At 35.7% G+C, this 14,596-nt stretch overlaps 1 protein-coding gene across 1 annotated transcript in view; it reads right to left on the bottom strand.

Moving 5' to 3' along the window:
- Positions 1–14,328, bottom strand: part of LOC108690427 — a 35,747-nt gene extending 21,419 nt beyond the window's left edge. The window contains exon 1 of the mRNA XM_018197714.1: positions 13,938–14,328. Coding sequence (XP_018053203.1) covers positions 13,938–14,043 — 106 coding nt within the window. The 5' untranslated portion in view covers positions 14,044–14,328. The remainder of the gene's footprint in view (positions 1–13,937) is intronic.
- Positions 14,329–14,596: the final 268 nt, after the last annotated feature.

The following is a 14,596-nucleotide window of genomic DNA, read 5'->3' as shown; positions in this document are numbered from 1 at the left end:
TCTTTTAGAAATTACTCGACCAAAATGTTCTCCACTTCTCTCTCTCTCTCTCTCTCTCTCTCTCTCTCTCTCTCTCTCTCTCTCTCTCTTTCTCTTTCTCTTTCTTTCTTTTGGCCAGCCTCTTGGCTCCATGATGCGACATTAAAAAGCTCGCGGACCAGAAAGGGGTGCGTGCTTGTTTGCTTTCACGTGAAAGCCAAACCTTTGCTTTGTGTCGAATTTCTTTCATCAACGACAGCAAACGAGGATAAATTGTTGGCGCCATTGTAAACGATTTCGGTTTACCACAGCGGTCTTGTAATCGTGCTAACTCCTCGTCCAATCGATCGTAACAGAACGAGGAAGGGAATCCGCGAAAAGAATTCGCGTTTGCCATTTGATTGCATTCTCAAGAGAAAGGCAAGAAAGAGAAGAGGAAAAAACAAATTTTTCCTCTTGCACGAAGAATTTCTCGTTCAAAGAAAAGGCCCTTAACCCGATTGCTTGACGACTCAATCCCGGCACAACCCTACAATGCGAGAGTAGATCGAGATAACATTGTCGCACGATTTTTCGTGACGACCATTGTGACGCACAGCTGGCCGAAGGGTTGCACCGCCATTACGGCGATTTTGTCCTTTGATTCCAGATGGGTTGACCCTCCAAGAAGATACACAGACGGCTTCGTAACTCTTTCCTTTGGAAATTAATTGTTGCACCGGTCCCGCCGCGCCGCGGCTAGGGTAAGGCCCACTGGGACCCCCGAAGTGTTTCTTATCGCGCTGCGAGTCCACGAAGCGATCTAGAAAGACGAGAGGACGAGTTTTCACGCAAATGCCATCGATCTATATTGCTGCAGAACGATTTTTCCTCGTGCGATTCTTCACCTCGTCTTTCGCGACTTTTTCTTTCTTTTATCCTTCGCTAGAGGGTACGATGTAGGGTGTAATACGATATGGGGATTATGTCGCGTCTCGACGGCACCTAATTGAACCCTGGAGGTACCGGATGTTGTATATGTTGTGACCGTTAGTCGACCAATTCCTGAACGACTTCATTCATCTACTTTTTACAATGAGCTATCTTGATGCAACGGAACACAATACGCATCGTGAAATAATTTTGTACTACTTGATCTGCTACATTTACTTTATAGAAATAATTAAATTCAATCATGTTTAAAGTATTCAAGTTACATTTTATTTTATTTTAATATAATTATAGACGTGCATATTTCTCTGCAATACTATGTTATAATAACATAGTACAAGTTTTGATCAACTTTTTATTATTGAATAAGTAATGGGTGTGTCTTATAGAACTTTTCACACTGAAAAAGGATATCTTTTCAAACATTCCACCAGCCTTCAATTTTTAGAAACTCTACTTTGAATGTGTAATTGTAACATATAGCTATAAAAATTTTTAATATTTTTTTTTACAATGTATAAAAATAAATATGATGGTGTAAAGCTTTTATTGTTTTAAGTGATGTTAAAATAATAAAATTTATTAACAATATTTAATGTCAAAAAATTACAGTAATTTAAAAGTTTCAGTTTCTCAATACTTAAATGATGATTCATATGTATTTTACTTTATATCATGAAATAAAAGAAAAATGTTGCAAATTATTTAAATTTGTAGAGTTTTTAAAATAATAAGATTCCGTTGTTAAAATTTTTTTTAATCTTATATTTTTTTCAGTAATTAAAAATACATAAAAATATTCAGGTGTTGAGAAACTGAAATCTTATAACACAGTGTAATTTTTACTTTAAACATGTGCTAACATTCATTACAACATATCTTAACAATACGTCGTAGGAATAACGATCGATTGCCTTACAAAATGGTTTATATCGAAAGGTGTAAAAATATCGCAGGCTTCGTCAGCAAAGAGGAAAGTAAACGGTTCACCGTGGGCGTGCAAGATTTCCCTTTCGAGCGCTACGATTGAATTTTATTCAAAGGTCGCGTCGTACATTCCGTTGCGATGGCAAAAGGGTTGACACGGCCTTGTCGAATCGTCTCCGAGCACCTTTTCTCGCACGGGGGTCGAACTCTGCTAACAGCTGGCGTCACTAACATCGCGTGACTATCATCATCGTAGGGGTGTCGCGTACGTTATTTGGATTATGAAACGGGGGTTGGTGACCTCGGCTCGGCATATACGAGAAGAAAATATTTTCCAGTAAAGCTATCGCTTCGGCCGATAAATACCAGTATGCAGCCTGCAGGCTGTGAAAGCCAGCACGCGCGACACGAGCATAAGTGCCGACACACACGTGCACTGTGCAAGACATTTTTCCAGGACGCGCAACCTGGGAAGACCAGTTTCTGCGGCTGATTCTGGTTCTCTCGAGAGGAAGGGCCAAGGTGAACGCAACTTCCGACGGCGGCGACCATTTATTTTGACAGTGAGGATGGGGAACGAGTGTGATCTAGCTCGTTGACGCGTCTATAGCGTAAATAACCGCGATGAAAGAAAGCGCGGAAGCAAAAGAGATTTCGAGAGACGTCAGAGAAGTTAGAAAGGAATAAATATGATTTGATATGATCCTTTTTTCATGTTGTATAATATACCTGATTTATCAAAACATTCTGCACGAGAGGGAATATGATTAATGAAACGCTCCTGAAAATATTCGAGTATTGCGTTATTGCTGCGCAAGGAGTCTCAAGCACGATATCGGATTAACCGATGTTATATCCCATTCGTACTCGTAACGAGAATTAATGGATTTGAGCGCAATCAGATAGTTCTGGGTCAGCGCGATGCATGTAATAAGAAATCAAGAAGGCAACGTAATAATCGAGATAACATTAACACACTAAGGATTTAATAATCGGCGAAGCGCGCAATCCAATTTAAGTCGAAAGTCGATTTTCTCGAAAATCATGTGTTTATGAAATCGAGGAAATCGTTGAAGATCCGGTGATTCGATTAGCCGTCCATTCCGAAATCCGATCCGAGCAATTTAGAAGTGCTAAAAAGCGTCCAACGGAAACGCCACCCTCAGCGCGTCGCATAAAGCCAAAGAGTGTAAACAGCGGAATGAAATTTCTATGCAATCGTACGATTACGATTCGATGTAACGCGCCTAACTCTATAATTACGTTGTTACCGCTCCCATAGGTTCAATGCGGTTCCTTCGTGCGTGTCCGTCTAAGCAGGAACGTCGTGAGATCCCTTTTACCGTCTCTCTTTCCGGCACAAAAGAAAATGCTATTTGGTCCTCCATCCTTCCCACCCCTCCCCCCCCCTAGGTAATTTTATTCGATCCTTTCAAAAGAGAAAAGATTTACATGAGCAAATTTACACGGAAAGAACGATTTTGTTAAAGAATGTAAAACTTTAAATACAATAGACATATCTTCTAAAAATAATTTTGTTGAACCATCAAAATAATTATTCTTCAGATCAAATGTTTGGAAATGTTATATAATTTATAATTCTATGTATATCTAGTCTTAAAATGATTTTTAAATTTCATAATATACATAGAAAGAAGAGGTTTGTTAAAATATTTAAAAATTTAGCTATACGTTTAGATATACGTATAAAAATAATTTTGTTGAACTCTTTTGTTGAATCAAGATAATATTAACATTTTTGGAATTACTTACTCAATTATTCATAATAAAGTATTTTTTTAACAATAATTCTTTAAGTCTAATAAATAATCGTTATTGGATATATATAATTAATATTAAGAACACATTGTTATGAATATTTGAATAAATAATAAAAAAAATGACAATTTTTAAAAAATGTTTCCAAACTTTGGGCTTAGAGTATATAATGAGCAACGCTACAAAAAGTTTTGGCATCCTATTAATCAGCTTGACTGTCTTACATAATTATTTTGATTGCGTAACAAAATTATTTTCAGCCATCGTTTTTTCCCGGTATATTATAAAATTCAAAAGTTCGTTTTAAAACTATACTTAGAATTATAAATTTAAAAATTTAATGGAACAAAATGAAGATCTTTATATCGATCGTCATGCACGCGTTATACGCAAGAGGAATTAAATGAGAGGAAGAGCAAAATGAGCGTACATAAAACGATCTCGTGTGCTTAACGACAAGCGTGTGGGCACTTGTAATCGTTCCACTTGTTAATGTAGCATCCCATAAGGTAGTCTCATAAAAAATATAGAATCTCGCTGAATGAACGCGCGAGAAGATTTGTAAGAAACTCGATTGACATTGGGTGAAAAATACTCTTCGCACGCGTCTTTCAACATATTCGTATGTTTCATGTGTTCAAAGAAAAATTGCACTTGCAATTACTTGCTAGAAATAATTTTCTTTCGTTTTGCGAAGATGTGAGTGTAGATATACGAATATTATCTAGATTTTTTTTATTTGATCTTTTTGTAATTAATAGAATGTGTTCTTCATTCTAATTAGGATTTTAAAAATTCCTACATTTTTCTTTTTATATAATTAATTATATTATTTTATTATATAAATTTCGATAAATGTATGAATTTTTATTTAAACTCTCCTGGTGATTTTATTAGATTTTATTAGATTTACTCAATTAAAAATCTCTTCATAAAAAATGTCAAACAATTAAATTTTCTTTTATGCTATACCTGTAAATTTATATTTCATTTTTATTAAAATATTATATATTTAATATTATTCTTTTTTATTAATTATGACATTTTCTCAAAATTAATTAATGCCTTTTAATTAATATAAACTGGATAGATATGGAAATTAATTAATACCTTTTAATGAACGTAATAAATTGAATGGATTTTATAAACCCAGCGTCAATAACTGTGTTACAAATTTTGTCATCAGCTCCAAAGAGTAAATATATTATTTCGTTATCGATGACAATTCTGCAGCCTAGTCCCGGGCCTTGGCTACTATTTTTCTGGTTGAAAGTAGAGTATCGATCAAAGAAAGCGAAGATAACGATTACGATGCGAATTATACAGGCGCCTTGGCGAAATTCTAAAAACGTGCAGTCGTTGCCGACCGGATAAGAGTCCCGTAGAAGAAAGGGGAGTAGAAATGCTGCCGAGAGAGATCTAAACGGAACGGTGCGGCGCCCGCAGAGAACACTGGGTCACAGCAAACGGTGCAACGCCCTGATATACTCCGTCCTCGTCCGATTCGCCTTTGCGCGCCGCAATGTTCTTTCTCGCTCGCTCGTCTCGTGTATCATCGATTCACCGCTCGCTGTCGTTCTCGCGACCGCGAGAATAGCGTACGTCCGTCTCTCCCGTCGCTAGCATCAACTATATCTCGTCTGTAACGTCGACTTCCGTCCCACGAATACCAAGCTACTGTCGTGCCGTTGCTGCCTCTTTCATCGGTGAACTTCATAGTGTCTCCCTTTCATATCGCACACAACCGTTGCTTCCTCTTTTCTCCAGGTAGTCGTTTTTCGAACACACCGGTCAGCTGCTCTCCCACATCTGGCTTTTCATTCACCTCAATGCATTTCTCGCACGGAGGAGTCAGATGTGAAAATTTCAAAGTAAAAGTTCGCGAGTCATGTCAGAAATATTATTGGTCGCTTTTCACCTGATAAAAGTATTTGTCTAAATTATCTAATGATCGCCTTCAGTTACTTTGATTAATTAAATGAAAATAATCAGGATCATCATTCTATATCCAGATTATTTTCATCAAGAGGTCTCATTGAATTACTTCTGTTTTATATATGTATATAAAGTGTTTATGAATATCTCTCGAGGTAGTCTGGTGGACTTCTTTTATTGTTTCTTTTTCTGTTTTTTTAATTAGATACTTTCCAGAACCAGATGCTCTCTCATCTTTCTCTTTTCTTCACAACGAACTGAAGCCTTCTTTGTTCTTGAGCTTCCCATATAGCCTATAGCTTTTTTTCCTTCTCTCTCGTTCCCACTATGTTTGTCACTGTCGCTCAATCGAGTAGAATGAAAGAGCACGAGTCGTTCCTGTATCTGACACAGAGGGGCAGGGAGAGGACCATTTCCTGTCCGACACGGACATTATTCTCGTCAGCTGTTCTAGACGGAGACAGAAAGATTATTTTGATCGTTCTCTCGAACGTCATTTGCACCGATGAGTTCGGATGCACGCTGTTAAATGGAGCTTAATCTGTTTTATCTCCTTTATCATCTCTAGTCATTATCGAACCAAAGCTCCAATTGTCGCGTCGCACGTTATATATAAATAGATCGATTACAATATTACATATATTAAAGTCTAGAGCACTTAACGTCTACAATTCCTAAAATTGAATAATGTGAAGGGATTTGAACAATACTTTGTTGTTTCATAAATATGGTTTCTCTCGCTACTTCGTTGAAGCGATTTTTCGACGTTGTTGATGACATGACGCTCTCTTCTATGATTCTCTTCATGATGCGACACAGCCGAGGGCATCTAATTACATCCACTTGAGAGACCAGCATTCCCTTCGTCAAGCAGCGCTAATTAATTTGTGTGCGAGAAACCGACGATGAGACACGTGCGTCCAGAAAAAGTGTCTTGGTGTCGTCGCATTCAGAGATGCTTGTCGTCCAAGAGAGATCGTCAAGATGACGATTGAAAACGAATCGTACATTATATTTATTAGTATATCATTCAAGTCATAAATCAACTGCTATCGTCAATGCGAAAGTATAGTAGAGAGAGATAAATGACGTATAAAAAATCAAAATCGTATAAAAGATGCAAAATGTGAGAAAATACACGACAGCCACGATAGTAGATCCTGAATCAAAGGCGAGTAAGATTCTGTAAAAACATTTTCACAACCTCTTTTCTCCAGCAGGACTGGTTGCGCGAATCGGGGAAGCAGAACCCAGTTCGAGGCGATGCGGTGATCGTAGAAATCCAACTTGAAATGCGATTTCGTTGTAACGTCCGAGGTCGAGGACGATGTAGAAAAGAAATTTGCAACAGTCAGAATGATCTTGATTCATTCGATATGATGATATTAATTAACTGATAATGTTTGTAGGCTATCTACGTTGATATCTCAGAGATTAACTAAAAGAATCCAAGATATTTTTAAAATTTTATGTAAAAAGCGTAAAACTATTATTTTTGTATATACATTATAAAATATATATTGAAAGAATTAAAGATTATTGAAGTATCTAATGATTTAGCTATATACAAATCTGAAAATAATTTTGTTGGACTATCAAAATTATTATGTAGGCTCTCAATTATAATGAGCAATTCTGCAAAAAGTTCTTGACATTCCAGCAATTAACTTGAAAGTCTTACATATAATTATTTTGAAGACTCGAATATTATGGACTTTATACAATATTACTTTATCTTGACAATCTCAATTATTTTAAATGATGGTATACTAATGGATAGAAAATTTAATCTAAATTTGATTTTCATATTAACAATAAACACTAAAGAGGATCCAAATTAAAATTGAATTGAACATATGTGATTTTGTATTTAAACTTTTGCTTAATTATTGCAACGAATACACACAATAATTTTCATACTGTTAACTATGACTTTGTACAGGCTTTCTTTTACCTTTTACTTCATAATTATTTTAATAATTTAATATAAAATCTTATTTATATTACTATAATATAAATTTTTATGTAATTTAGCAAAACCGTTCTTTTCATGTATACATATATGTTATAATTACTATGAATAACGCTCGACGACGTCGATTGGAACTCCATAACGAACATCAAGTAACTCCGGATGTGTTATCGCCCGCAGGCATGATAAGGAGTAAGGCAATGCAACGAGATACCGGGCGTATATACGCATCGCTCGAACGCGCACACAACACAGAGAACGTTTATGGAACCGATACCACACGTATGATCTTGAAGAGCGGTATCACTCTTGAAAGAAAATATATCGTCGTCTAGTGAGCAAGCTTGATTTTTCACATCGCGATTTATAGCTATGGCTCGTAAATGGCACGAGGCAGTTACCGCGGATGCCGAATACACACGTTGAAGATGAAGAGAGAACATTTAGTGAAAGGCAACGTCTTCCGTGGCCGAGATTCGAGTCTTGATCGACGATCGAGAGCCTAAGTTAAGTCACGAACCCCCGGGTTGTCGCGTCTCCTTATTCATTTTCGATTCGCCCAAGCGGAACACCCGGTATACGCGCGCGATTATTCGCGATTTATTATTCGCGCTCGTGCGAGGAGCCAGAGAGGAGCGCCGCGCCGCGCCGCGCCTGCGCCATTTGTAATTTGTTTAGACTCGTGACGCAGGCTCTGTCTCTCTTACTCTTTCCTTCTTCCAATTTGTCGGGCACGTCGACAGAAATGATCCTCTTTCGCCTCCCTTAGCTCAATTGAGCCTTTTTAACCGCAAGGTCCGCGTCTATACATCATGATGCGCAAGCTCAATTTCGTCCTCTGAATAGCGATACTTAGGGGATTACTTCATGAAACGTGTAATGCCAGCCAGGGATTTCTCAGGAGGATTCTCAAGTATCAAAAGGATTCCTAGAGAATCGCAGAAACTCGAATACGGATGGGGTCCGACTTTATCTACATGTGTATATCTTAATCCCCGGTCGCGGCGAGTTCCTCGTGAATGGCACTTGTGGACCGTGCTTAATTCGGCACTGTGACCCTAATTTAAGTCGTCCGGACTCCGAAGAGAGAAAAAGAAGGAGAAAGAAGGATGCTCGTCGCGCAAAAAAAAAAGAAACGAGCCAAAGCAAATCAAACGTTATATACGGATTCGTTTCTCTCGCGAATATCTTCGAAACCGCCGAATTGAAAACGGTGAATCGTATACCAATGGTGAAGAAAGGCCATCATGTAACACCTTGAAATCCAGTTTCCCGCTGCCACACGCTGAAGAACGAGAAATGTGAAACTCGCGTTGCCGTTCAGGTCGACAACGGTGCGAGCATCTTGTGGATTTTTTAAAAGATTCCATTGGTTATTTACACGCAATGCCCCTTCGTGATTACAAAGAGCTCCTTTATATCTCTTCGAGACTCGACTCTTATTTCGCGAAAATTGTGAACCGAGAAGGAGAAAGGGGGATGAAGAAAGAACGCAAGCGAAAGAGAGTTTCATTAACTCTCAGTTCTTTCTCTCTCTCTCTCTCTCTCTCTCTCTCTCTTTCTCTTTCTCTCTCTCTCGGGAAATATTTTCCAGTCACGAGAATTATCAAAATGATTTCAACTGAGACTAATTAAAGCTTACATAACGTTTTGCAAACGCAGAAATATAATATTTTTAGTGCCACTTCGTGCTGGGAACTAATTAACGAGCGAGCGTGTTGCGGTTGAAATTATAATATAAAATCGCTATCAAGCAGGTATGCCGTATAATAATATGATGCCGTTTCACAATGACGGGATTGGCGTGTGCCCAATCGTTTGTCGAATGTGCAATGGAACGGAAAATCCGGTAAATTTAATGAGATTTCCGTTAGAAGAGAAAGAGTTGTTCTCTTGATAAGCGATAGCTGCAGCTATCGCGAGGAGGAAAGCCGAAGGATTCACGATCATGAAAACCAGTACGAAAATATCGCAATGATACGCCTGCTTTCTTTTTATTGTTTCTTGACCCACCATAAACCGCCAGGAATTTAGGTATCTCGTATAGCATAAAACAAAACCTATCCTGTCGCGTAATTACGTCTCTTATCAACATGATAGAAAAAGGTGGTTTTGTTTATTTTTATGAAACGCTTGTCGGTTGATTGACGTTTATCTTAGATGGATCGCGTGATTGGATAATCTTATCACAACTCACGCACTCGTACACTCGATGTATATAGTTCGATAGATATTCAACTCTGGGTGTGAGAAGTGTGTTGAACAATGAACTATTTCTATGGAACTTTCGCACGAATCGCCATTTTCGATACTACTCATCTAAATACAGTCATCATCAAATTATATCTACAATCAGATTATTTGACGATGAATAATATCGTATAATTATAGCTCGTGCTATTATTTTCAATTTGTTAAGATTAATATACAGGGGACATAACCTTCGGTTAGCAGCAATTGGCAGTAAAAACTGTGAACACAGGAAATATATTATTTGTTTTTTTTTTTTAATGGAAGGTTGAGCTATTATTTCTCTTTATTATAAATTTTATCCTTATTAGAATAAAGTCATGCATGCTTGACTACAATAATAACTTACAGCGTTATACTATTCTTCTAGCAAAACATCTTCACGGAAAAAAAATGACTTTGCTGAAATATTTAAAAATTTAGATGACAACAGATGTGAAAATTAATTTTATTGGATCATTAAAATTTAAAATAGTTATATAGAAAACTGAAGCAGGATAAACAATGTTACAAAAAGTTTTGATATTCTATAGCAAACAGAACATCTATTATAATTATTTTGATAATTATTTTGATAATTATTTTGATAATCCAATAAAATTTTTAGATCTGTTTCTATCTAAATTATTAAATACTTCAATAAAATGTTTTTCAATGTTTTTTTTTAATTGCTTAAAAAATATTAGAGAAAGAAACCTATTTTCTCCCTTTGCTTTTTAAAACTACAAATAATTCTATGATATTTAAATCACATAATTACATTAGTCAGGAAAAATGTTGAAATTTTAGAAAACATTTTGAGAAATACAATGAGAAGTAAGTTTTTTCTTCCAATCAATATCATTTACAATGGATGATCAAATTATATTAGAGTAAATTAACAATTTTACGTTAAAGCAATTACTGCTGCTAGTGTTTAAATGAAAACATAGCTGCGTTGTGTTGTTGTTTTTTATGAAATGTTGATGTTTATATATTTTAACGACCATTGTAGATAACACTATCTCTTCACATATACGCCATTTAATATAAACGTCATCAGTCACCGTAAGCCTCATGTTTCACGCTTGTTTGTTAAATTTTGAAATTATTCAAAATTTATTAACATTTTAATTACTTTTGTTGTATTCTTACAATATCTCACTAAGCAGTTTATTTTATGACATGTTTGTAATTTATAAGTATTAAATTATAATTAATTATGATTAATTATTATTATTGATTTATAGAAGAGAGATTTTTTTAACATGGGCAAGGGCAAAGATATCTTTCTCCAAGGAAACTTTCCGAAATAAAAATGCTGATAATGAATACTGAGCATTATTATGTGTACCGACCTTCATATGCTAATTTTATTTCTACTCAAACATAAAAAGTAAATTTTTCGAACTGTAGCTTTAATAATTTGATTATCTACCGTACTTAAACAATTTAAAGCTGTTTTACTAAAAGATTAATTACTCAACATTCTATTAATAATTATTAACAAGCATTGTGTGACTTTATTTCAATAAGGATAGAATGTATAAGCAAATAATGGGCCAATCTCTTATCAATAATAAAATAAATAAATTATTTATTTTCCAAGATTCATATTAATTTGTCTATTCCTGTATATATATATTGTGGGACATTACATGTATCCAGAAATAAGTACGTTTTTCATCTGCTAGAGAGTCTGTTTTCACGTTCTCCGCGTAGAGGATGGATGGCCACGTAAAAGTATCCCGTTACCACGGTAGCCCAGATACCGGATTACGGAGCACGAATTGTCAATCGCGTGCGAACGAGACGGGCTTCTTAAAAGGCCTTTTAAAGTGTTGTGGCAAGACGTTTAGACGAATTTCTCACCGTCAGATATTTATCCGAAACAATAGAAATTTGCACGAATCGGGTTTCCCTGAAAATTCTGAAATACCATTGATATTATTTCAGAATTCTGGGAAAGGAACATACCTATATAAGATCAAGTTATTTAAAGAATTCTGTTTTCCGAGAGTTATATGTCGCTGTATAAAAGTTTCAGATAAATGATTGATTAGAACTGATTTAATAGGAATGATGCCAAGACATTTATATTCGTTTTTCATCAAGTTGTTCATGTATTCGTAATCAAATTAACGTATCAAATTAACGGACCGTTATCGTAATATGTTGCTGTCCCATTAACATAATTGTTAACAGAACCATAAGGCGTCGGCTCGGCTGATCGGTATAATAGAGTAAACAAGCTGATGCTACACAGCCACTTAATCTTCAATTGTGCTACGTTTGTGGGTCACATTATAAGAATTTTCACGTGATGCAGTTCGACTAGCGTCTAGCCGAGCACTTTTAAACGCTTCTCATTCGGTGAATCAATTTCGCGTTAATCGAACCATGAGCCGTCGATAGAACATTATTCAACAAAAGAGCGGCGAGCGCATTCCAGCAAGCAAGGGAGATATCGACGAGATCGATAGTAGAGTCGAATTGGAGAGCAAGAACCTCAGCCCGGATTTCAGGAAATGCTTTCAGGCTGAATGCTCGTTAGAGGTTCCCGATAAGGCTTCCCATTTGTTATTTCAACAACACGTTCCACTGAATCATAATATCGATAATAACGTAATGCTGGGATGCCGGAGACCCGCGAGCTGAATAGCGCGAGTTTATGTCTTTCGACCGCCTATTTACAGAATGAACCCGCGAGCTACAATGAAAATGACTTCTTCTTTCAGTCTATTCTCCTGCTAGTTTTGCGAGGGGAATCCCTAAAGAGATCTTAATCGTTTGCTTGCATTCTCGTACGAAATAATAAACTGTGTTGCTTCATTTTCAGAGGAAGAATCGTTAATAATATATAAATCGTTAATAAATATATATTTAATATTTAAATAATATAAATAATATAAATAATTATTTAATAAATAACTTCACGTGCGTGAAGTTCAAAATTAATTACTTTTACATGAAAACAACGATTTTGCTGAAATATTTAAAAAAGCAGGATCTAAAAATAATTTTATTGAACTATCAAAATATAATGTGAGGCGTTCAAACTGATTATTAGAATACCAAAATTTTTTACAGTATTGTTCATTATGTTTTGAGTTTCTTACACGATTATTTTGATGATTCAATAATTATTTTCAAATCTGTATGCAGATCTGTATCTAATTATAATTAATTATCTAAATTTTTAGATAATTCAGCAAAATTTTTCCGTGTATTATTTGGAAATTAATTGATAAAAGAAGGAATTTCATAGTGTTGATTATGACGAAAAAAATGCTAAATGGACTGTGCCTGTTTGTCGTAATCACTAAATGAGATGTCCCAAATTAATGAGAAATTTGTGATTACCGGATGCCCATAGAGAGCTCTATTTTTTCACTCAATTATTACGGTAATTAACCTATTTGATACGCTATCGGCGTCGTATAATGATTCCCGAGTGTTGGAAGTGATGATAGTTCTTTTTAATTTAACACTCAATATGTGTCTGAAGCTTTCCTTTCTTAATATATATTATTTAAACGTTATTCTAAAGAATTTGCATGTTTATTATTGAAGCCTTTAATCCTATACTTTATTACTATTATTTTGCTCGTACGTTTTAAAGATGTTTATATTTTTATATATAATGTATATCTAATATGTACGCAATATTTGTAGATAAAAGACAGAGAAAAAGAAATTTAAACTTTTAATTTTGTTGTATACAGTATTTAGTGATAAAAGATACAAGTTTAAAGAACATTTCAAAAATAACAAATTTATACCTTTAATGGTATTGCAGTATTTGAAGAGAGATAAAAGATATACAGATTTAAAAATAAGTTTTTAGAATAATAAATTTACCTTTTATTTATTGATTGTAGTATTTGGAGATAAAAAATGATTTAAAAAATTTTAAGAATAATAAATTCTAAGAATAATAAATTTTAAAAATAATAAATTTATCTAGGCAGCAAGCTGACATTATTTGTTGTTATTTTGACATAAATAAATGACATCAAATAATGTTAGATTGCTACTTTTATTTTTATTTTTAATTGTATGTAGTATTTATAAGTTTAAAAAAGGATTTCAAGAATAATAAATTTACTTGTAATTTTGGTTGTATGCATTTTTGGAGACAAAAGATATATGATTAAAAGAAAGATTTCTGGAATAATAAACTCACCTTTAATTTTGGTCTCCTGTGGATCCAGAGGAGGTAATCGTGGATGAGTCTGCTGCCCTGGTTTCTTCAGCAGGACACCCACGACTTGCGGTGGCGGCATCATCATTTCCGCTACTCTTCCGAACGCCTCCTCTCACTTTCGAAGCATCAATTCACGTCGCTAGTCATATCGATATCGCACTCGTACATATCTCGATCGATGAAAAATTAATTTCTTCTCGATCCGTTTTCTTCTTTCGACTTCGTAAGCAGTAGTTTGCTAATATTAGACCTCCTTTCTAGTCCACTAGCTTTTTTCTTTTTGGCTCGAGAAATCGAAAATGAAAATTCTCTCTCTCACAGCGGAATCTCGAATTGAAGAAGCAGCTGCCAATCGTCGCTAATTGCTTTGTTGGCCGACAAGCTCGCCGCAAGAAAAGAGAGAGAGAGAGAGAGAGAGAGAGAGAGAGAGAGAGAGAGAAAGAAGAAAGACGATGAAGGCGCCGGTCGGGACCTCCTTTCCACTGGCGATGCTCCTTCTGCGTACCGCCTCGTTATCGTCCGCTTCGCTACGCCACTCGGCCGTCCTCCTTGTTGATTGGCGTCGCCCGGTATTTTTTTTAATTCGATCGGCGCGCGAGCGTGACCCCGCGCGTTCTCGGCGCGCCAAGAAGGACGCC

This window comes from Atta colombica, unplaced genomic scaffold (assembly GCF_001594045.1).
Source record: "Atta colombica isolate Treedump-2 unplaced genomic scaffold, Acol1.0 scaffold321, whole genome shotgun sequence".
In the NCBI taxonomy this organism is placed as follows: domain Eukaryota; kingdom Metazoa; phylum Arthropoda; class Insecta; order Hymenoptera; family Formicidae; genus Atta; species Atta colombica.
This window is presented reverse-complemented; position numbering and strand designations above follow the sequence as displayed.